Here is a 23,800-nt window from a genome sequence, read left to right as displayed (position 1 = left end):
TGCTTGTTCCTTCTTGAGTGATAATATAATTATGCTCTTGCTTTTACATGGAAATAGGAAAATTAGCTTATTCACATGGTATTATAGTTTTATTTCATGAGGTTTTCAATTTGCTTTTGCTTTTGGTTTGTGATCTGAAACAACAAAATTATTCTTGGTTTTGGATATAACAATAGCTAGCTGATAATGCTGGTAAATTTAGTTTGCCATTTATGCTTTAGCTGCTATCATGCTATATAAGCGGTACTCACTTATATTTTTCCATTGTCTATTCCTTGTGTATCCATTGATTTGCTACTTTTGAATCCACCATTATTACTATATCACAAATAAACGTTGTTGATTTGTGACGTCTTTTTGAATGAATCCATTCAGAAAGCCTTACCAGCGAAAGCAGATGCGGCGGATGTGCAACGGTTTTTAAACCATTGCAAATAATTTTGCAGCGGTTTAAACCACTGCTGTAGGTTAGAAAATGTGATGTAAAAGCCTAATTTATTAGTAGTGACATGCGACTTGAATGAAATTCTCACCTCCCTCCATAAATTCATCAGTTAATCCTTTTCAACCAGGTAATAATTTGTTATAATCCAACATCCCTCTTCTTGAATAGTCATTTGGATTTTAAAGCTAACATTCCCTATTAAAACCTTTGTTGAAATATTTGAAATGAGAGCATATAAGATGAGTATATTAAAATTTATTTAGTAAATATAGTAAAAAAAAGGTGCCTTAAAGGTGTTGTAAATAAAAAAAAAAGATTTTAGGGGCTGTTTGGTATCGGATTTATCAAGGGATTTAATTTGGATTTACGCTAAATCCAGCCAAACGGTTTTTGTGCACGCATTAAATCCCGGGATTCGGTAAATCCCAGATTTACGGATTTACGGCTTAAATCCCGAATTTACTGAATCCCTCGGTTCGGCAGAATTAACGGGATTTAACAATAGAAGCGCGTGAAAGGGAGTAAGTTAACTTCAAAGTCAGCGAGCTCCTGTTCTTGCTTCCGATCCAAATGTCATAACGGAAGGGAAAGTCGTCAAAGGAGAGAAGTCGAACAGCCACGAAGGAGCGGAAGAAGCGACGAGTACAATCTATACATCTCCTACGAAGCAACGAAGCCGAACAGCAACGACGAAAAGAGAAGATGAAAGGCAACCCTAACCGCCTCTAAGTTATTGATTAACTTATTAAATATAATATAAAATATTAATAATTAAGTAACATAATTAAATAATTACTAGAATAAGTACTGCATAAATTAATTATCTAATTTAATTAATTGTATAATTAGTAATTAAATATTAATATGATTAGCTTAATTAATATAATTTAAAATATGTATTATTAAATATTTAATTAATAAGGTAAATAATAATTAATGAGTACTTTGAACTTAACATGTTATTAAATTCATAATATATTAATTTTTGTTTTAATTATAAATTAATTTTTTAATTTATAATTATCTTCTTCACATTTAAATTTCTAAATACCATAAATCCTGAAATATGTTACCAAACAGTTTCTCAGAATTTAACAGGATTTAACAATTGGCATACCAAATAGTTTTCAGGATTTAACACATTTCGGATTTATTAAATCCGGATTTATAAGATTTACTAAATCCCACTTGTTGCCAAACAACCCCTTAGTACACTAGGGATTTAGGTAAAAAAGTTGAAGAGGTTCACGGGAGAGGAATCCAATCATTAATGGGCTATAAAGTAGATAGAATAGTATAAAAAAGATGGAAATTTAATGGAAAAAACTAGCAAAGTGTGTTCTAATGAGGAAAAGAAGAAGTCAAAGGTGCTAGAGAACTTTTTGTAATCCTCCTTATACAAAGATAAGCTCGTTGCTAAGCAAGATGAGAGGGTGAATGAGTGATAGAGAGAGAAGCTCTGGGTTTTTAGGGTTTGGCGCACTTCTTCGACTTCCCTCGGCCGTCTGGCCGTCATGGCGGGCAATCTGCAAGATTTTCCCCCGCTTCCTGGCAGTGCCTCTTTGTTAGGAGCTGCTCCTTCCCCCGCTCCCCCAGCTCTTTCTTATGCTAGCAATCTCGCAGCTCCTCTTGCTAATCGCGAGGAGTGGCCGATGTCCTTCGTCAACAGGACCAAAAAACTCTCCTTTGCTGCTTCTGAGCTTACCGAAGGTAAAGATTTGTGGGATCTTTGCCTTGTGGGCTACTCTTTGGGTCAAAGACCGTATTACGAAAGACTTCTTACGGCGATGAACAAGGCGTGGAAGCTTAAAGGCTCGTTCTCGCTGCTCTCTCTTGCTGATGATTTTTTTCTCCTGAAGTTCACTTCCAGTGAAGATTTTGATATGATCTGGTCGGGAGGACCTTGGTTTCTCCTTGGCAAACCTTTCTTCCTTCAGAAGTGGAATCCGAAGTTCCAACCAAAGCGAGACGAAGCTGCCTCTATCCCTCTGTGGATTAAGATTCTCAACCTCCCCCTTGCTCTCTGGACACCTTCAGGTATCTCAAAAATTGCCAGTTACATTGGCATTCCTCTCTATGTGGATTCTCTTACCGCCAAAAGAACACAACTTACTTTTGCGCGAGTTTGTGTTCAAGTTGACAAAAACTCGGTTTTGCCAGACGATATTCCTTTGGAAATTGATGGTGATGATTTGGTTCTCAAAGTTGTCTATGATTGGAAACCGTCGAAATGTGATGGCTGCGGTTCTATAATCCATCCTTATGCTCTGTGTCCATCTAACCCTTCACCCAAGCCTTCTCTTCCTCCAAAACCTACTTTTAGGGGCAGGAGCACGAGTCGGGCTCCTACTGCTAGAGGTAAAAGATCCACTTCTCGGCCCAAGGTTAATTTTCCGGTTAACCCTCCTCTAAACATTAATTCTGCTTCTACATCCCAAACCCTGCCCACGACACTTCCTCCTTCTCAACCAGCCACAGATCAGCCACCTACCTCTACTGGAATTGCCAATGAACCTCTTATTACTCCTCCTGACAATACCACATCTCTCCCTAATCTGAATTTACCGCATGAAGAATCTTCCTCTTCAGGTCAATCCCTTCCACTTCTTCTTCTTCGTCCCTCGCAAGTGGTTTTAGCTAATAGCTTTGCCTCTCTCCCTGTTGAAAATTTGGACAATTCGGATGAGGCAAAAGAAGATGAAGTTCATTCTTCTTCTGTTTTTTCCGAGGAAGTTCCTCCTCCCTCCTCTCCCCCCAAAGCTTCTCAGCCTAACTCCAAAACCCCTTCCCACTCTGTCTCTTCCCCTGACAAAAAAGCCAAGCCAAAAACGGCCAAAAAGGCCAAAAAACCCAAATAAGAAATTGATTTCTAAACTTTGTTCCAAATTCTTATTTTTTGGAAACATTTCAGATAAAAAGCTCCACTTAATTTCTTGGAAGTCTGTTATTCTTCCCAAATACAAAGGGGGATTAGGTCTGCCTTCTTTTGACTTCCTCTACCATAAAATGGCTACCTCCTTTATCTTCAGGATGCTCAACAACAACACTTTAATTGGCAATTGGTACATGAAGAAATTTGAATCACCGTGGAAAATTCCACCTCACCATGCCTCTAAGTTCTGGAAGTTGATCTGCACGGTGGCTGCCTCTATTCTCCCTTCTATTTCTCTCTGGGTTCACAAAAACTGCAACTTATCATTCCTTTGGGACCTTGGTGTAAGAAGAAAGCTTTAGTTGACCTCTACTATTTTACCAGATTCTCTCATTTGCCGGTTAATAGGTTTATTCAGGATGGGGTGTGGATGTTACCTGATGAGCTCCCTCCGGGTATCATTTCTGATATTAATAGCATTGATATTTTTGAAGATCATCCCGTGATTACTTGGGAGGGCTCTCTCTCTCCTTTTCCCCCCTCTAAGAATGTTTTGGCTGCTTTTCATGAGGCTACTAAGAATGTGTCTTGGTTTAATTTCATCTGGCATAAAGGTCACGCTTTGAGATACGCATCCTATGCTTGGATGGCTATAAGGAGAAAGTTGAAAACTGCTGATAATTTGCTTTCCCGTGGCATACAGGTGCCGGGGCACTGCTCGTTTTGCATGAATTTTTTGGAAAATCATCATCACATTTTCTTTGAATGTGACTTCTCCTTCTCCATTCTTAATGCTTTGCTCCCTGATACCAAAAGGTTCTATCTTAGGCCTTATCTATTGCAGGTCTACAATTTATTTGATAATATGCAAGAATATAGTAGGAGGGATAAGTTTTTCTGTTATTTTACGGTTGCCACTTTGATTTATTATACCTGGAGGGAAAGGAACAACCGCAGATTTGCAAATGTTTGGAGATCACCTTCTGAGGTGAGTCTAGATGTTACCTACGTTGTACGTGCTAAAGTTACTAATTGGAATGGGTTTGATGCCCTCAAAGAGAAGTTTCCTCACATTCTGGGTTGAGTCTTGGAGGAATTTTTTCAAACTTTTACTTTTGTGATGGATGGGGGATGTTTTATTACTGCTTTTGGTTTCTAATACTGTTATGGCTCGCTTTAGATCATGGATTCATTTGGTATCATCATGGGCTATTTTTGGGACCTTTGGCTTTTTGAGCTGGTTTCTTTTGCTGGAGGTGCTGGATGGTTGTTATTGCTGGATTGACTTCGGGGCATTTAGTTGCGGGAATTTTGAACAATTCCTCTACTTTTTCGATCTGCTGCCTTTTGGTCGTGATTGGTTTTAATCAGGACGATGATGAAGCTCCATTCGCTGTATGCTGCTTGCCTCCCCTTGGATGGTCTTCGGGCAACCAGGGGTCAATTTTATTATGAGTCATGGTTAATCTTGTTGGAGCCCTTTTGAGATCTTGGATTCCTTTATTATCTACCTGTTCTGCCATGTTTTGCTCCTTATGCTTTAGCAGGTCATTTTATTTGCTCCTCTTCTTGGACTTTTGGGACTAGATTACCTCCTTCCTACTTGGGGACGTTTGCTCCAGAATCTGCCTGCTCGTCTTCTGCTGAGGTCCTCCTGCTGCTTCCTGCTATCAAACGGTTTCCCTCAGCTCTTTTGGTGCATCAGATTGTTACTGGTTTTTGTTTTTATCATTGGGGTGGTATAGTTGAGGTTTTTGGGTCCTTCATAAGTTTTTGTTTTTGCTTATGAAGGGTGTTTTTTGTTCTTTTCTTGTAATCTTTTTTACCTGTAACTTTTTTCTTAATATATGGGCTTTGGCCCCAATTTCTCCCAAAAAAAAAAAAGATAAGCTCGTGTATATAAATAAGACGCGGACAAGGATAAGCTCTCAAAGAAATACAATTTTTACTTCTACTTGTGCTAACTCAAGATCAAATAATATAACCAAAGCTAGTAATATTTGAATAGATGAAAGCTTAATAATCAATAAAAAAAAAATTCTGCCATAGTCTATTCCTTTCTTAAGTAAAACCTTTTGCTATTAATATAGCTTTATACCTGATATTATCTTTACTAGAGCATCTTCCTTCTTGGAAAAGATTAATTTATAACCAAGAAATTTTCTTGTCCTTTGTAATCAAATTGGATTTTCTCTTATTTTTATGGAGCTATTGCATCTCCACATTCATTGTCAGTTCCCAATTATACTTTTATACTATGTACAATTTTTTTGTAATTATATGAAATATCATCTCCAATGATAAGAAAAAAACAAGTATTATTATGTCAATGTTTGAAAATATTCAATTATTTTTCTTTGGTCTACTAATGGAAATCAATTTTAGATTTTTTTATGGACTCCATTATTGGTGAAAGTTATGTTTCCTCCACCATAACCAAGACTTTATTTTTACTATCAAATTCATCTTTTATATGATCAATAGTTTTTCTAGATTTATAGGAATCATAAACTCCATTTGTTGAATGGAGTTTGAGTTTTAGTTCCTTTTCTACAATATTATTTCTTTCAAAATTTTGCACTAGTCAAAGATAACATAATGATATAGTACAATCTTCGTTGATTCCATATTCCAAAAATGATGCCTAAACCTGTTCATTAAAAGCCTTGAAAATATTTTTTTTTTTTTGCATATTGTCAAATTTTATTCTGTCATATGAAAATACGCATGACATAGAAATATATACATGCAATCATTATCATAAATAGGTTTCTAAACCACACCTCCTTTTGATTTTTTTTTCTTCTAAAATTAATATGGGGAAATTGTTAATAATATATGATGCATATTATAAAGCTTCTATGTAAATGTTTAAGAAAAAGGAAAAAAAAAACTTAGGGCTTAGCTAATTCAACATGAGAGTGGTAAGGAGATGGAAGGAGAGGAGATCACCTTTGGCTAAGGAGTTGGAGATGAAAGCCAGCGTCGGCTAGGCTAGGGCAAAATTTTGGCTAGAGTTGCAGTGGGTGCTCTCTGGATGGAACGAAACGAGACAGGCGTTGAAATGAGGAAGAAGGAGAGGGTGGGTTGGGTATTACGACAAATATTGGCAGAATTTCTTGTGGCATAAGCCACTGGAAATAATTCAATTAAAGGCGGCATTAATGACACCAACAAATGCCTTCTAGATAGAACATTCATGTGATTTTTTTTTTGCGGTTAACTTGATTTTTACTGACAGTTAAAAAGTCGCTCTTTACAGGCCGTTGGACTGCCAATAATTTCAGCAGTCAAATGACCACTGAAAAAATTGCAAGTATTCAATGAATTTTTTGTAGTGTGACTTTGCTGTCCAACTTCCTCACACATAGAACTCATCAAATGAGTAGCCCGTTAACTCACCTCATTGGAAGTTACACAATAACGGCTGTCAATTATGTTGTTGTGCACTCATTACCTTGAAAGTCAAATAAAAAAATTAGACATCTCAAAATTTTATTAATTCTCTTATACTTTTTCCTTTTTCTAAATCATTTCTTTTAAAATGCTTGTCAAGAAAAAGAGTTGATCCTTCCTTAAAAAGATTAAATATTATTTCTGATTTTCAAAGTTATATTCAAGTTGTTGAACTTTTTTTTTTTAAATACTAATGCAAAACCAGGAATCATATATTTTCATCAAACTTGATCCATTTGTGAGATGGCTGATAATGATGTGTTATATTAAGATCAATGATATGAGACAAGGCCCATAGAGGCTACTGCAGGTTATCATTGTTAAGCCATCACCTGGTTGTCCAAGCTGTTTTATTTTAAGTGAGTTGTGGCTATTCAAGGTCAGGAGAAACAAAATTGTTTTAAAATGTAATTATCAAAAGATAAGATATGTGCCATATTTTGATAATTACAAAGCATATTCATTTCATAGGTAGAATTGCACATCATTTATTATCACAGAAAATTGCATACAATGCTAGAGATCACACTACTTGTTGCCATTAAATAGCAGAAGTTACAAAATACAACAAGAAATACATTTTGTTCTTTGTTTGTCGACGGTGCTTGAATTATATGCTAGCCTTCCCATAAATCATATTTAGGCCAACCTTCCCATAAAGTGAATACCGCTTATATTAGATGTTTAAGCTGTGGTGCTTAAATATGGAAAATTTTACAAATAACAAGTAGTAAAGTATATAAGTAATTTATATAGCTAGCGGAACCAAATAAAGCTTTTCTTTTCTTGGAGTAGTTATTCCGGCACTATCTTCCATGTCCATACCATCACAGGAAATGCCACTCGGTAGTTTCCAATTGAAGCGATAAACAAGATTTGCTAAAGCAAGCTCAACAATGGCAATTGCAAACTGTATTCCAGGACAAATTCTACGACCAGCACCAAATGGAATGTAATGAAAATCATGACCTTTGTAGTCCACATCGTCACCTAAGAATCTCTCTGGCTTAAATTCTTTTGGTTCATTCCAATAAACTTCATCTCTTCCAATGGCCCATGCATTGATGAGGACCCTAGTTTTCTTAGGAATGTTATATTCTTGTATTTGACAATCTTGCAATGACTCTCGAGGGAGAAGTAATGGAACTGGTGGATGCAACCGAAGAACTTCCTTTATAACAGCCTTCATGTAGCTCAATTTGCCCAAGTACTCCTCCCTTACTTTTTCCTCTCCATAAGCTATTCCCCTCACTTCACTCTGCACCTTTTCCATTACTATTGGATTTCGAATGAGCTCAACCATGCACCAATCGAGAAGAGCAAGGGATGTGTCGGTTCCGGCAACAATCATATCCTTTTATAGTACAAAGGGATGTCACTACGTTAGTTAGCCATAAGATGCAAGCCAAAAAAAAAATAAGAATAACAAAAGATAATTGTATTATTTGTAAATCTTGAATTAATATAAGTGGAATTCACTTCTCTCAGTTTAACAAAACCGGCATGAAGGAATTGTATTAATTTGCTAAATTTCCTCGAACTAAAAGTCGATAAAAAGGGTCGGATGAAAAATGTCCAATGACCAATTGTTATGCAGAAAAAATGTTTTGGATTTTTGGAAAGCTGAAAAAAGCTGCGATCTTTGTTTGATAACCAGTTGTTATGCAGAAAATGTCCTGAAACTTTTAACAGCAGAAGTTGTTGTATTAAAAAAAGAGATTGTTTAAAATAAATACCAATAAAAGTGCCTTAATCTGCTCATTTGTGAGAACGAATGGCATGCTTGAATCTTTCTGCAACTGAAGCAACACATCAATGAAATCAGTACTACTCGCGGTCTCTCCTTCCGCCAATTGGGAAACATGGTCCTCAATAAACTCCCCAAGAAGAGCATCCCATTTCTCAGAATGCCTTGTAAGTTCCCCTTCCAATCCAAAGAGCACATCTAACCACCTTAACCAGGGGAAGTAATCCTCTACGAACAATTTACCAAAGAAAACAAGGTTCATACGAATAAGTTCGCAAAGAAGCTTCCTTTTCTCTTCACTCATCGATGAACCCAAAACAGATTTACATAAAACGTCGCATGTCAATGTATTCAGGATCTCAGACACGCACACAACACCATTGTTAGCTGAAGCCATGCGAGCAATTCTTTCGATCATCAAAGATACTTCCTCCAAACGCACTAAACTGAAGGACTGTATCATTTTTAAGCTGAGAAGGTTGGTAACACAGATCTTCCTGGTCTGTCTCCAATACTCTCCGTAAGGGGCTAAGGCCATATCATTGTTGTTGTAGAGCAAAATCCTTGCTGCCTTAAGAGAAGGCCGGCTTGCAAATACGAGATCATGAGTTCTCATGATCTCTCGAGCAGTAGATGGTGATGAGACTACAAGAGTGGGTATGCTGCCTAGTTGTAGAAGCATGAGGGGTCCATGCTTCTTTGAAAGTTCGAAGAGTGATCGATGTGGTATCAAGCTGATTTGGTGCAGATTACCTATAAAAGGAAGCCCAGCTGGTGAAGGAAGAAGCAGTGTCTTCTTTGAGATTGATTTTCGTTTACTTCTTCCTGCCAGCAGGACGAACATAGTAATCAGGAGAAGCGCTACAAGCATCATTGGACCCATTATGAGCTTGCCTAGCATAAAGAGATAATAACATTAGTTCAAGAAGAAGTTCAGAACAATTTTAAAAAAAGAAAATTGTAGTCTTAGATCTGTTTGGCCATGGAAAGTCAATCACCATGAATCATCGTATTTTTGTTCCGTGTTCCTTACGCAATGCATAGAATTGGCTGAAAATTCAACCAATTAGTTTAACCAATAAGGAAACATAGGGCTGATTTTAGAAAAAAGTTTACCAGTCCAGTAGTTGTCCATGTGTGATAATGCGGACCTTTTTTTTGTTTTTATTGAGAAATTTAGGCAGAGCACACTATCTTCACACACAGGATTTTGAGTCTATTCAAGAAGAAATTGTTATGCCTGAGAAATCAGAGTTAAAATATATTTGGATGAGCCAAACCTAGACACAAAGATTGATTTAGATATCTTGTATCTATAAAAAGGCAACCAATATAGATTTCCTACTATATCTGCTATAGCTCATGAGGTTTTGTGCATTCCTATAAGTACATTGGCATCAGAAAGTGCTTTCAATAATAATAGTAGTGAAGTAGAATGAGAGGGTGTGTAATAAAAATAAAAGATCTAAAATTTTATCTCAGGTTTTCCTTAATTAATGAATTTGAATTTAAAATTCAAACAAGAAAGAAGGGAGGGAAGAGATGAATTAATTATCTCCTTAATTGGGCCCTTAATTAGGAAGAAAATAATTATGATAGAGGAGATAGAGGGGACGGCCAATGAGGGAGGGAGGGAAGGGGGTATCTAGATTCGATGTATCTGGACCCTTGCATTTAATGTGATTGGAAAAATTAAATCTTGATATTAAAATTCAGAATTGGAGAGATTGGTGGTGGTTTCCTAAAATAGGTGAACTAATCCGGAAAAATTTTGAAATTCAAATTTATTTGAATTCAAAATAAAAGACTTTCCAAATTAATCATTGGCTAGATTAAGAAAGTAATTATGAAGCAATTTGAATTTGAAAATCAATGGGTTGTGGAAGGAGAGGTCAGCGGTATGGTGGGGTGGACTAGGGCTTAGGGAAAGGGATTTAAAGATTGCCTTATTTAGGAAGAAATAATTTAAATCAAATCCAATTAGAAATTTAACTGGATCTAATGGAAATAACTTTCCTAAAATAGAGAACCTAATTTAGGAAACAAATTCAAATTCAAATTTGAATTTTGAATTCAAATTGGTGCTAAAATTGGGGAGGCTAAAATAGGAAGGTCATAAATGAAAGAGTAAATTGAGGATCCTATGGGGAAAGGCTAGATAGGCCAGCATTTAGGGGAAAATTGGTCGGAGCTTTAGGATATGGCAGGGAGGAGGCTAGCGGTGGAGGTTGGCCATGGACATGAGTGGTGGGGAAGGATGGGTGGTAGAAAGCCGACGACTAGGGGAAGATTTAGTCGGCATCTAAAGGAAAAATAATGAGAGATAAAAGAAATAAAAAGATAAAACTGTGATCCCGGACGCTTCATGCGGCTAACGGGTAATATGTTGCCCTTCACCAAGGGACTTCAAGCCAAGAGCACGGACCCATCCTACGGCTGGTGGAAACTACGATTCTCTCGCATAGGGACCTTTCCAAAGTTCTCATAAAGAACAAGAGTGTAGAAACCTTTTTTTATTAATAATTCATCATCCTAATACAAGAGCAAGGGCCTCTATATATAAGCCTCAAAACAAAAGATATTAAAAAAGACAACTTTGCCTTTTGGACTTACATAATATAAGACTCTTAAATAAGGGTAAAAACGAGAAATGCAAAATTAAATCAAAATACATTTAATAAACTAAAATAAAAAGAGTGATCTCGCCCGTTGATCTTCGTCTCTTCCATTGAGTAACGTTCACCGTCGGATGTCCGCATCAAGTAGAATACTAGATCAATATCGAAGTGCACTGAAGCAAGATATTGTTGAGGCATTTGTCTATCCATAGGATTGGTTTTATGGAAAACAGGGTGCTTTATTCTTCAACCTTTCCTTATTTATGTTTATAGCACATTTATAAGTTGAGCTCAAATCTTTTTTTTTTTGTTCCAGTAGTTCATGAAACAGAACTTGATGTTATTACATATGATATCCTTGATTTACATGTCAATCAAATTGATGCATAACCAACTGAAAGTTCAGTTATTAGATGATTCTAGTTTAAGATTTTATTTATGTCAATCTAATTAGAAGTTCACTGTTGAGTAACATACTTTTAGACTGGCTTGTGTTCTAAGAGTCTTCGTGCAAGTTTTTTATTTGGATATTTGGTTATCCCTCTCGATGCAGGTATTTTATTTGGTCTGGCACATGTGAATATGTGATGGAGCTAAAATCTTTGATTTTTTTGCTGTTAGATGTTAGTACTGGTGTGTTGGACCGGTGGTAGACTAGTAGTGTATGAGTCATGAACTTGCAGTTGCATTTTTGATGTTTCATTTGTTGAATTACAAAATAGAACTTGCTGCTGGAGTTCTTCTTTTTTGTTTAGTTCACTGAAGTTGATGGTTGCTGTAAATTATGTTTTGTAATTATGTTCCTGGGTTTTCTTCTGTGGTTTGTTTCTGTTGTTCGATAGTTGACTGCTGCTTTCTGTTTTGTGAAGTTGAAATGCAAGGAAAAGTACTGAAATGAGAAATTGAGGCTTTATGTGGGTTTACACTTTCCAAGCCATGAACTTGCTTTTGCATTTTTGTTTTTTGTGCGTTTGCTGGTTTCTAAAGTTTTATTTCAATGATAAATTGATTTTTGTGATTACACCATTTCTCTATTTGAGGAATTGAAGCTTGGGATTAGTGGGTTAATGATTCATTGATTCTTAGAACTTCACTATTTCATTGTAATTTGGCTGTTGTCTGTTGACTGCTGTCATTTGCTCATATTCATATGCTATATGTGATTTTATGAAGCGATGATGATTACCTTCTAAAATGAAAGTGGGCGCTGGGAGTCATATAAGTGTAAGTGCTTATGTGCTATTACAATTTACAACCATGTGATATTTATATTATCTTAGAAATTAGAATGAGCATATATATTTTATATTCTTATTCAAAGAACAGATATTAAGTTAATACAAATTGTCACCTTGGATCGTAATTTGCTAATATTGATTAGACTAATATCTTACACTGCAATGACCTCAATTAATGATTTGAAGGGTTTAATCTGAGCAATATATTATTATTACATATTAAAGTTTGCAACTTATATAATTGATTTTGTTGAAGTTAAATATATATTCATCATTGAAATCTGAAGACAGTAGAGAGTAGACAACCAAATAGGCCATTGGAATTTTGAAGCTGTTATTTCGATGAGCATTTCATCAAATCATCATAGTGCAATTTATTATTTTCAAATTTAGATTTATTATAAATTATTTTGTTGTTTATAAATTGAATTGAATTTATAATTGAAATGATCAATTGAGTTGCAACTTGCTTCAGTGCACTTCGATATTGATCCAGTATTCTACCGCTATTACTGAAAACACTTTCTGATGCCACTATACTTATAGGAATGCACAAAATCTCACTAGTCATAGCAGATATAGCAGAAAATCTATATTAGTTGCCTTTCTAGAAAAGCAAGATATCTAAATCAATCTTTATGTTTAGGTTTGGCTTATCCAAATATATTTCTAACTCTTATTTCTTAGGAATAACAATTTCCTCTTGAAAAGACTCAAAATTCTATGTGTGAAGATATAAAATTTATAAAATAACATAAGTACCTTTAATGAAGATATAACTAATTCTTAATGTAATACCTAAAGAAATTGTGACTTAATTAGAGTTATAGATATACTTCTTAATGTACCAACTTCAACCATTCAGGATGCACGTGAATGCTGTCCTGCTAATTCATTATCTCCTAAACTATAGTTTGCAAATAAAGCAAATAACTTTTCTCTAACCTTTGATAATTCATAGTGGTAATCAACTTCATATAGTCTCCTATAGCACCACTCAACAAAAATAAATTTGTATCGTGGATCAAAAATGACAGCTATAGCCAGTATAACAGAAAATCCATACCAATATTTCTCAAATTTGACTATCATTCCTGCCGCCATTCTTTTGATGTAATCATGTCCACTTAAGAATTCATGTTTCAATGATGCATAAGCTATAGAAATGCAAAGGAAGTATAAATTTGCTGTTGGGTACTTTGAGTCAGATATAACACATGTTATCTTGTAGAATGAGCCAAGAAATTTCAAATAGATTCAATTTTCTCCCACTCAACACTACTTGGGCAATTCCTATAATTTGAATCACTAAATTCTAAATGTTAAAAAGCTCATCGATAGTAAATAGCATTATCTAGCATGATAAAAGTGGAGTTCTATCTGGTTAGAACATCTTGACGCAAACCTCTTTTTCTATCTAGACAACTATGTTTGACACAATCAAAAAATTTTTGCTTCCTCGCTTGAGAGCCTTTTACATAATACTCTCCCTGATTTTAATTATTGAATCATCGACCTCCTTCAAACCCTGTTGAACTATGAGATTAATAATATGTGTTGTACAATGAATATGAGAGTACTCACCATCACAAAGCAAAGCACCACATAAACATAAATGATTTTTAGATATTCAACTGAGGTATTATTTGCTGACACATTATCCAAAGTAATGCTAAAAAGTTTAGTATCAATTTTCCACTCCAAAATAAGAAACTGTAACTTTTTCAAACAATGCAATGCCATCATAAGGGGGCAGCATGAAACCAAAGCTGATAATCTTTTTTTTTTTTGCAAATGTAAATCATTATCTATAAAATGCATTGTTAAACAAATAAACTCATATGTATTAATAAAAGTCGAAAGGTCTGATGTTAAGCACACCCTACTTGTCAATTTGGCTAACTGTGAACGTATATTACACTTCTCTTTACTAAATAATTTCTTACAATCACTTCGTGCAATGTTTTTAGAAAACAACTACAAGTCCAGACAAAGATACGTCAGAAGAGCTTAAACTCCAACCCACTTGGAAGGGCAAGTCATGCATAATGATACATACAATAAACAGGTCATGAAATTATGACTAATCAAACTTACTATCACTCATAGAAATGAATGATTTAGAGTTTGTTTGTAAAATGAATTATCCAATATCACGCATATTTCTTTTCTTACAATTTTTCAAGTGTCGTCTTAGATTAATAGTGTCATTTTTGCTATCACAGAAATATGTTACGCCACATTTCTTGAATTTACACATTTGCTTACCATCTTTTCGTTTAGGCAACATCTCAAAGTAATCCCAAACAACCGTAGTCATTTCTTCTCTGCTTTTTAGCAACTTCCCCTCCCTCATTACATTCAATGTTACATAGCTCTATCACATTTTCAGATGGCGCAAGTTCTTCATTTTCATCAGAACAATCATTATTAGGAATGGTATTAGAGCCCTCCATTTATCAAAAGTATTAGAAGACATCACAATGCGAATATTTAAATATTTCTTGCATGTCAAATTAGAACCAAAAGACAAAGTAAATTTAAAAATTTCTGATATGAAGTGAACTAAAATATATTTAATTTTTTTTTTATTTTTAATCGATTTTTAATTATTTTTTTAAGTTCTAGTTCAGTTAAGGGATTATTTAATTTGGATGTGAAAATGAGTTGTTTTTTGAAATGTTTGCTAGTTTATTGCTTGTTGCAATCTTATGTATTTATAAAATTTTATTTTAGATTTTTCTGATATTTATTAAATTTTTAAACAATTATTCATTATCCTATCATTATCTTTTATTTTTTTATCATTTTTAAATCCAACTTTTACATTTAAACTTTAATTTGTTAAATTTTAAATTATATTGTATTAATTATGTTTATGTTTTTTTTTATTTTATGTATTAGATTAGGTTGGTTCTATGTTTGATTCGGTGTTAAGAGTTATTTAGATTTAATTATGAATTGCTTTGGTTTAAGTGTAAGGTGAAGTTCACTCTTATTATACGTCTTTTTTAAATGTGTATTTGTGCAAACACATAAACAGATATATATAACGTTGGTTAATCACTTATTAACAATTTTATTGTTGATTTGGGTCTTTGAAGTAACTTATGCAGGTCAGATGAACTAAGTGTCCAAATAAGTTAATGATTGGAGGGTGAAAATTAACCTATCATGTGGGTATGACACCCCCGATCAAGATCTCATAGTTCCATTATTTTGGGTTCGTTATTTCCGTTAGTCTACTTAGTCGAGTGTCGATTGGAGAATCCTTATTACCAACCATGAGTTACCTCATCCAAGGTGTAACGGCCTAAATTCTTAACTATCAAAATATTTGTCCACTTTGGCCTAAGGGCCTCACAATTTTGTCTTGTTGGTGTAACTTCCCAAAATGTCATCAATCCCAAGATTTTTCCAGGATGAGCAGGCTTAACTGAGAAGTTTCTTAATAAAATTTTGACCATTACACTAATAGGCACTTTGATGTTAAGAGTTAGCTTCTTTTTACTTAAGGTGTTTCACAATCTCCCTCACTTAAGTAATCGATGCCCTCGTAAGTATCTTTATCCCATAATCATCCACCATATATATAGGATTCTAGAGGTGGACCCTATAAGTTCAAGTGGTGACTCGCACCATATAACACTTTATCATATACAGGGTTTAATAGGTGGCTCCCATAGTGTAGAACTTTGTCTTGTTTGACATATAATTCTTATCTTCCGACTAGTGCATTGATCTGATACCATTTGCAACAACCCAAACTCTAAACTAAATAGATATTGTCCACTTTAGCCTATGGAGCTCACGATTTTATCATGTTGGTGTAACTTCCTAGGAGATCACCCATCTCAAAATTTCTCCAGGAACGCTTAACTGCAAAGTTTGTTAATAAAATTTCGATCATTATACCATAAGGCATCTTGATGTTTAAGAATTTAGCTTCTTTTTACTTAAGGGGTTTCATATAAGGGGACCTCGTAGACTAAGGAGTTGAGGACCTAATCCTAGGGTGTACATGCTTATATGAATAGTGAACCTATGTCTATATTGTTTAGCCTAGTTAGGGTGTCGACCTTATGTTATATGTATATGTTTCTTAAGAGTGAAGGCTAGTAGAAACCTAGTGCCTAGGCATATAGCAATACCCGACATCTCCTATTGGGATCGTAGGTGAAGTGGGTTTGTGTTCTATAATTTCTAAACAATCTTAGTTTCTAAATGAATAAATGATCCCCCTTACAAATGCCAACTCTAGTAGTTTGAGGTGTTACAACATTAACTATGTATCAATGGCATCATGAAAAAAAAAATCATACCAAGGTTCATATCATGGTTCAATTTATAAGATATAAATTTGCAATGCCATGAACATTGCACATATATAAATAGCGAATGAATATTCCAGAGTTCAAGATCTTTGACAACATCAATTAAAATATAAGGAATGTTTTTTGAAAAGCTATTATTTGACATAACTGATCTTATAGTTGTTATTGAATGTATCAGTGTGCATAAACAAAGCTATATCATATAAATTCAATATATTTGATTTTATTAAAATTGGATTCTCCAAAATATGATAATGAAAGGCATTAACTATTAAGTGCGTACCTGAAGAGAAATCTTTCAAACAAAGCTCTTTTTTCTCATAACAGTTATCCTGCTTTCGCTAATATTCTTTAAGAAAAACCTAATAGGCAACTGGCATGTTATAAGGTTCTATTTCTTTCCAACACTAATACAAAAGTTAAATTGAACAAGTAAAGCATCACAATATTTGGCTCCTGTCGAGCTAGGTTCTCTCCTCCGTTTTGTAGCTCATGAGCTTCTTCTCTACATGTATTTTCCTCTCTTGTAATTTTTACAGATCAATGAATGGAAAACCTATCTTTACCCATTTAAAAAAAAAAAAAGAATTAACAACGCTTAAAATCTCCACTATCATGGAAACCTGACAGAGATGCCATGATTAAAATGAAATGATGATTTCAACTCATTAGCAGATTTGAAACTGCACAATATATTAATAAAACTTAAAAAGTTCAGTTAAGAAAATACTGTGTGATTTTTTGTGATCCAAAAGTAGCGATGGCTGGATGACTTTTCCCAGCAGCTCCCCTCTTCCGTTTCTTTCGACTCTGGAAGGGAACCAAAAAAAAAAAGAACTCGCAACTTATTTTACAGCTTTCTCTAGCAAATACTGCACGTAGACCCCGTCGTTCTCTTCTCTGCTCTCGCACGCAGGAATCAGGAAAGGATAGGGAACTGGAGTAGCTTCCTTCGGCTCTCTCTCGTTTTTTTTTTTTTTTTTTAATTAGCTGGGGACAAAACGAACGAAAGCGAAACCCTCGCAGATCTCTGCTCTCTCGTTTTTTTAAAATTAGATCTAAATCGGGTTAATTTGGCTCGAAACGAGACGGCTAATCAAACTTATTTTAATTTAAATTAAATAGAAACGAGTTATGTTGGGATAATCAAAGCAGCCGAGTCGAATTAGTTCGACGTTTTTCGATTACGCCGATTTGATTGAAATCAAATTGGTTTTTTGATAAATTTGAGCTCGTCTCGATTTAATTTAAAGGATCGACGAGATTGATTACGGATTTTGCTCATTTGAACTATTTTGATATGATCAAATTCAGTTTGAATAAAATCAATGAGATGAAAGATGAATCGACCATCATAAGTCGATTGGATCGAATCGATTGCCTCAATTTAGGGCGCGTTTGGGACTGATTTTTCGCTGCTGTGCTTTACCACACACAACCGAGAGGTGGTTTGGGACGGACTGATGGTGCTCCATTCTCGACAATTTCACATCCCGCGGTTGCTTCTCACACCCGTAAGAAGCCTCATGCGGTTCGTCTGCTTCCCGCTATTCATAGATATGCTAAATACAGTGATGCCCTTACTGCCTCACAAAGTTCCTCTATACCAGGCGACTCCTCCTCCTCTTCCGTCTCATCTCGCTCGGCATTCCCGATAGGAACTTGCTTGCGGCGAAGGTTGGCTTTCTTCCTTCCTTGTAGCTGTCAACTCTCACGCCTTAGCCACTCGTCTCCGCCACCCTCGACAACGTTTTTGCTTGTTGAATCGGAAGTTTTGCAAGATGGGAGTTCGCTCACTGTAACGCGATCGGAACCAAGACCGACGATAGGAGGGTGTTTGCAGTGAAGTTAGCCTTTCTTCCTTCCTTTACCTATCATACCCGAAGCCCTAGGCGGTCGTCTCTGCCAACCTCGACAAGTTTCTGCTTGTCGGATCGGGAGTTAAGCAAGGGAGTTCGCTCACTGTGAGGTATCCATTCTTTTGCCCTTTCACATGGATTTTTTTTTTTAAAAAAGAGGTTTTTTTTAGTTGTTAGATTTTACATCGATTCCATTCCTCTGGAACTTTTCTTCAGCAAATTGAGTGATCCTCTTGTCAAACCTACTCAAGGAAACACAATTAGAAGCAGAATCTGAAAACCCACTGTGACTATAGTAAAATAATGCACAACACCTAGCAACTGAGAAAATTTGTAATTGGTATCTTCCTCTCTTCTTCACTAAGGTTTGGCAGGCTTGCTTTCCCAAAGCAATTCATCACAATTCTACGGATTCTCTGAGCATCTTCAACTTCCTCCTAAACATTCATACTTCTCATTAAAGTTTGCTATTCATTTTTCAGTTGAATTTTAAAAGCCGATGTAATTAACTTTCAACTAATAATAAAAGCTTGGAAAAATCAAAAACATTTTCAAGTTGATTCATTGGAGGTTTCATCTTTTTCTCCGTAGATAGTAATATTTTTAAATTTCATTTAGAATCTGAATTATAAAATATTAAATAGTTGAGTTATGAATTAGTTATTAAAGTTCTTTTAACTCTGACAATGAGAGAGTAGTGCACATGACAGATGCAAATTTAAATTTGTTTTATGTTTTAATTTTTTTAAATAAATTTAGATGCATGATGTCTCTTATTTTTTTTAATTACTTGCAACAACAATCAATTATATTGCTTTGCATATTTCCTCTTATTATAATTTGTTAATTTATAATACAACAATTAATAAATTCAATGAGTAAACCAAAGGATGGCGGGCCTTCCGCAACATAGGAGAAAAATGTGAAGATTATATTCTGTGATTTATGTCTAAGAGAGATTGAACTCGGCAATCGACCAACTATACACTTCAATAAAGAGGGTTGGACTAATTTAATTAAGAATTTTTTTTGAAAAAATTGGAAGAGAGTATGATAAAGTTCAGTTAAAAAATAAATGGGATCAGTTAAAAAAAGATTGGAAATTATGGAAAAAATTAAAGCGTGGATCCACTGGACTTGGTTGGGATCCTAGGAAGAAAATCATTGGCGCACCTGATGAATGGTGGAAAGAGAAATTAGAGGTAAATAATAATTTTATACATTTCATATATTAGTCTAATTCAACCTTCATATTATGCCTTCTAATTTTATAAATTAAATCTTTCTTTCTAGGTTGTGCCAAATGCAAAAAAGTTTAGATACTGTGGCATTGATCCTGAGCTTGAAGATAAGCTAGATCTTATGTTCCAAGGTGTTGTTGGTACTGGAGATCATGCTTGGACTCCAAACCATGGACTTTACCATGAAATGATACTGAAGATTCTGAACACATTGATATATGTTCTGAGTCTTTTGAATATCCTTCACAAAATCTTTAAAGCATCAATGACTGTAGCCAATTGAAACGTCCTTCATCTATAACGTCAATCGATAGAAGGAAAAGAATATTTGGTTCAACATTTCTAAGAAGCCAAATTACTCAGCTTGTAAATTTTTGCACAAATATTTCCTCTGGAATTAGTGCATCAAAGTCAATAACTGATACTCCATCCCTTTCTGCTGCCATTAAAGTTCTTGAAGAAACAGCTGAAGCATTTGAAGATATGTCACTGTATTTATTTAGTACAAAGCTTCTCGAGGATCCAGCAAAGCGAGAAATTTTTATGTCAAGTTGTCCTGATCGAAGAGTTAATTATCTTTGATGTTGCTACGAAAATCATGATACAACATCATAGTTTCTTGGATATTTATGTTTTTTCTTTAAAAACATTAGTTTAGTAAATGTGTTTTATACATTAGTTTTGTATTTTGATTGTGCTGTTTTGAACAGTTTGTACTGTTTTTTTTTTTTTTTTTACTACAACAATTGAAAGATCTTACGTTTATCTTATGCTTTGTTTTCATTGCATCCTCTTCAACCTATAAAACTTGCATATTTTTGTGTTTCTTTTTCCAAGGTCTTCCAGTAATTGTATTTTTTTAAGGAATGAAACAGGGTGGAAAATGTTCCATGAGCTGCAGAAAACAGAGCTTGCTGGTGAATGACAATCTCTCTCTCTCTAAGGGAGCTTTTTAACGGTTGATGTTGGTAGACATCTATTGCTCCAGCATCAGTTTTGTTATTGTCTCCAATAGCTTGATAATGAACTCCATACTTATCTATTGATTGCTCAATTAGTTGTGGTTGAATGAGCTGCCTGTAAGCACTATTTTGGTCCTTTATTAACTCAGAGTGAGAATCTAGCCAATATAAAACTCAGAATTACAAATAAGCTATAGAAATCAATTATGGAGTAGTTTCTCAATTTTGGCAAACAGTTGGGTGAATCTGCTTGAGGATGGAACCAAGGCGAATCTGAGCCCCCAACTCCTTTTTTTCTTTGCTGATCTTCCCTGAAACAGGTTTTTCAGTGCTCTGCATGAATACGCGAGTGTTGTAGTGATGCTTAACCCAAAAAAAATCATATCTCTAACTTGTTAGTTTAAGGGGTATTTGGTTGCAGCATTAAGGCATGATTTACGAGGCTATTTGGTGGTCAGGTTTAATGCTAAATTTCATTCAAATCCTGCCAAGCAGTTTTTGTTGGGTTTTTACTTGAATTGCAGGTTTCTTAAATTCAGGGAAAGATCGAATTTAATTGATTTGTCGGTTGTTTGGTAGCAGCATTTCGTATGATTTATGCAGGGTTAATATAAAATGTGATCATTTGCATGCATAGCACACAAACTTATATTATTTGCTTATTTAACATCTTAATACTTGAGGATCCTAAATCTCATTCCTTCCCGGTTTATATTAGATCCCTCATTAGTTTTTTACTAGAAAGCAGTTTTTAGTTTTTGTATTTATTTTTTTGTTTTTGTAATTGCTGATATTATCCAATTCTTCCATAATACTTGTTTATAGAAATAATCTATTAATACTTATTACTACCTATATGCAGGAATGGAATGTAATGGGAATTTAAGTGAGTCAGCCGATATTGCAAATATTAAGAAGATTATACTTGCGGCAATATGTGTTATAAATGAGTATTATGAAACATATATTTGCAAGACACTGTGTATGACATCGTCATCTAGAGGAGACAAATGGGTTGGAGAGCTACTACAAGGTCATCCAACGAGGTTTCATAATATGTTTCGTTTGTCTCAAACAATTTGTTTAGATCTATTGTATGAATTGGAATGTATTCATCATCTCCATGGATCATCAAGAACAACAAGCAGAGAAGTCCTTGCGATGGCTTTATACATTTTATTGCATAATGAATCAATAAGGTTCACATGTGAGCGGCTTCAACACTCTACTGAGACAATCAGTAGGTATTTCTCTATTGGATTGGAGGCTTTGGTGAAATTTTCATGTTCTGTGATCAAGCCTATCGATCCTCAATTTAGTGATATCTCAAGGAATATTTTGTATAATAATCGATATATGTCATATTTCAAGGTAAATTTTTTAAATATCATATTATAAGAATGTTTAAATGAATATAATATCTAATCATCACTTCTTAAATAGGACTGTATTGGAGAAATCGATGGAACACATGTGGATGCTCGTGTTTTGAATGCTGAGAAAGCTGCTTATATAGGAAGATGTGGGTCAACGACGCAAAATGTTATGGCTGTATGTGACTTCAACATGTGCTTCACTTTTATCATGGCAGGATGGGAAGGAAGTGCACATGACAGTCGCATTTTTAAATTTGCAACTCTTAATAGGCGTAATAACTTTCCCATGCCACCTCCTGGTACGTTCTATATATTTGTAACATTAGTAGTAATAGAACTTATACTAAAGTACATGTACTTTATAACAGGAAAATATTATGTTGTCGATGCTGGTTATCCGATGCAACAGGGATTTTTGAAGCCATTTCAAGATACCAAATATTATATCCTTGATTTTGAAAGAGGAAGCCAATTAGTACGTGGAAGGAAAGAAACTTTTAACAAGAGACACTCTTCCTTAAGAGGTGTAATTGAGAGATCATTTGGTGTTTGGAAGAAGAAGTGGGTCATACTACGAGATATACTTACATATTCATTTAAAAAACAAATAAAAATAGTGATAGCAACCATGACATTGCATAATTACATACGTCGACATCCTAGTCGGGAAGACCCTGATTTCAATATATGTGATGCGGACGGAACATATATACCCAAGGAGGCATATGAGTATAGAATTGGGCAATCAGTAGTAGAGATGGAAGGGAATGATTTTAATCGGGAGGTACGAGATGTTGAAGGAGCAGAGGAGATGGTATATTTACGAGAGAAAATCACAGATGCATTGATGGATGAGATGAATTAGGAAGTTTTATATGTTTGATAGCATGTTTAGTTTTATTTGATTAATTTTGTGAATCATATGATAATATATATATGTGAATAGTTGCATTACTATTTTCTTTTTTTAGTGAATATGGCAAGCTTCTTCAGGCCAACTGGTCAATTTTATTTGGATCTTATCTGTATTTTTCTTTGCTTTCTTTTTCTAGTAAAATGAATCTTCTTTAGTATGTAGATATCTGAAATGCAAAAGTATTGTTTCAAATCCTATAAATAGAGATTGTCAGTTTGTTCTGCTATGCAGAAGTTATGGGTGTTGTCTTTATTCGTAAATCTTGCCTCCTGTTTGTGGAAGTAAAGATCATCAGAAAGTATGTTGTATTGCTTAGTATGCATTAGAGTCCCTTTATTATCTTTATTATCTTTATAAGGATTAGACTATTAGCTTCTATTCACAATGACATGGATTGGTTACATGTTTATTCTTTATTCCATTTCTTATTGTTCTACATCAGTCCCTACCATGATATGTCTGCTACATCATCTTGGATGCTTATGTCCCCCATGCTCTTCAGTAATGATATCTTGGATTAATCCTGTAGAGTTTTAAATATCTGCATAGATAATGTGTTGGTTTAGGTTCTGTCCAAGTGCAGGTGTTGGCTGGATCAAATATCATATTTTAATGTTTATTCTTCCAATTATTTTGCCTTTAATTTAAATACTTCTCCGGTATATTTATATAATTTTTGGCTCATCATTTTTCAGACAAAGCTGAAGAATTATTTTCATGCTGTTTATCTGAATTC

The 23,800-nt window shown here is 34.7% G+C and overlaps 2 protein-coding genes across 5 annotated transcripts; one reads left to right on the top strand and one right to left on the bottom strand.

Annotated features, from left to right (window-relative positions):
• Positions 1–7,264: 7,264 nt before the first annotated feature.
• On the bottom strand, positions 7,265–17,740 carry LOC110114357 (cytochrome P450 71A1). Of its 3 annotated transcripts, XM_020847210.2 has the most exons (4): positions 17,441–17,740; positions 9,519–9,570; positions 8,510–9,414; positions 7,265–8,127 (listed from the first exon to the last, which is right to left on the bottom strand). In XM_020847210.2, exons 2-4 carry the CDS (start codon positions 9,526–9,528, stop codon positions 7,522–7,524), a joined length of 1,521 nt encoding a protein of 506 aa, XP_020702869.1. In that variant the 5' UTR covers positions 9,529–9,570; positions 17,441–17,740; the 3' UTR covers positions 7,265–7,521. The 3 variants fall into 3 exon arrangements, with proteins under 3 accessions (XP_020702869.1, XP_020702871.1, XP_028556851.1); XM_020847212.2 differs by lacking the exon at positions 9,519–9,570 and having other exon boundaries at positions 17,441–17,739; XM_028701018.1 differs by lacking the exon at positions 9,519–9,570 and having other exon boundaries at positions 8,510–9,345; positions 17,441–17,739.
• Positions 17,741–17,995: 255 nt separating this feature from the next.
• On the top strand, positions 17,996–23,318 carry LOC114581240. Of its 2 annotated transcripts, XM_028701019.1 has the most exons (4): positions 17,996–18,679; positions 21,635–22,143; positions 22,216–22,447; positions 22,517–23,315. In XM_028701019.1, the coding sequence occupies exons 2-4, from the start codon at positions 21,637–21,639 to the stop codon at positions 23,011–23,013; spliced, it is 1,236 nt and encodes a 411-aa protein (XP_028556852.1). In that variant the 5' UTR covers positions 17,996–18,679; positions 21,635–21,636; the 3' UTR covers positions 23,014–23,315. The 2 variants fall into 2 exon arrangements, with proteins under 2 accessions (XP_028556852.1, XP_028556855.1); XM_028701022.1 differs by lacking the exon at positions 17,996–18,679 and having other exon boundaries at positions 20,619–22,143; positions 22,517–23,318.
• Positions 23,319–23,800: the final 482 nt, after the last annotated feature.

The sequence above is a fragment of the Dendrobium catenatum genome, unplaced genomic scaffold (assembly GCF_001605985.2).
Source record: "Dendrobium catenatum unplaced genomic scaffold, ASM160598v2 fragScaff_scaffold_146, whole genome shotgun sequence".
In the NCBI taxonomy this organism is placed as follows: domain Eukaryota; kingdom Viridiplantae; phylum Streptophyta; class Magnoliopsida; order Asparagales; family Orchidaceae; genus Dendrobium; species Dendrobium catenatum.
This window is presented reverse-complemented; position numbering and strand designations above follow the sequence as displayed.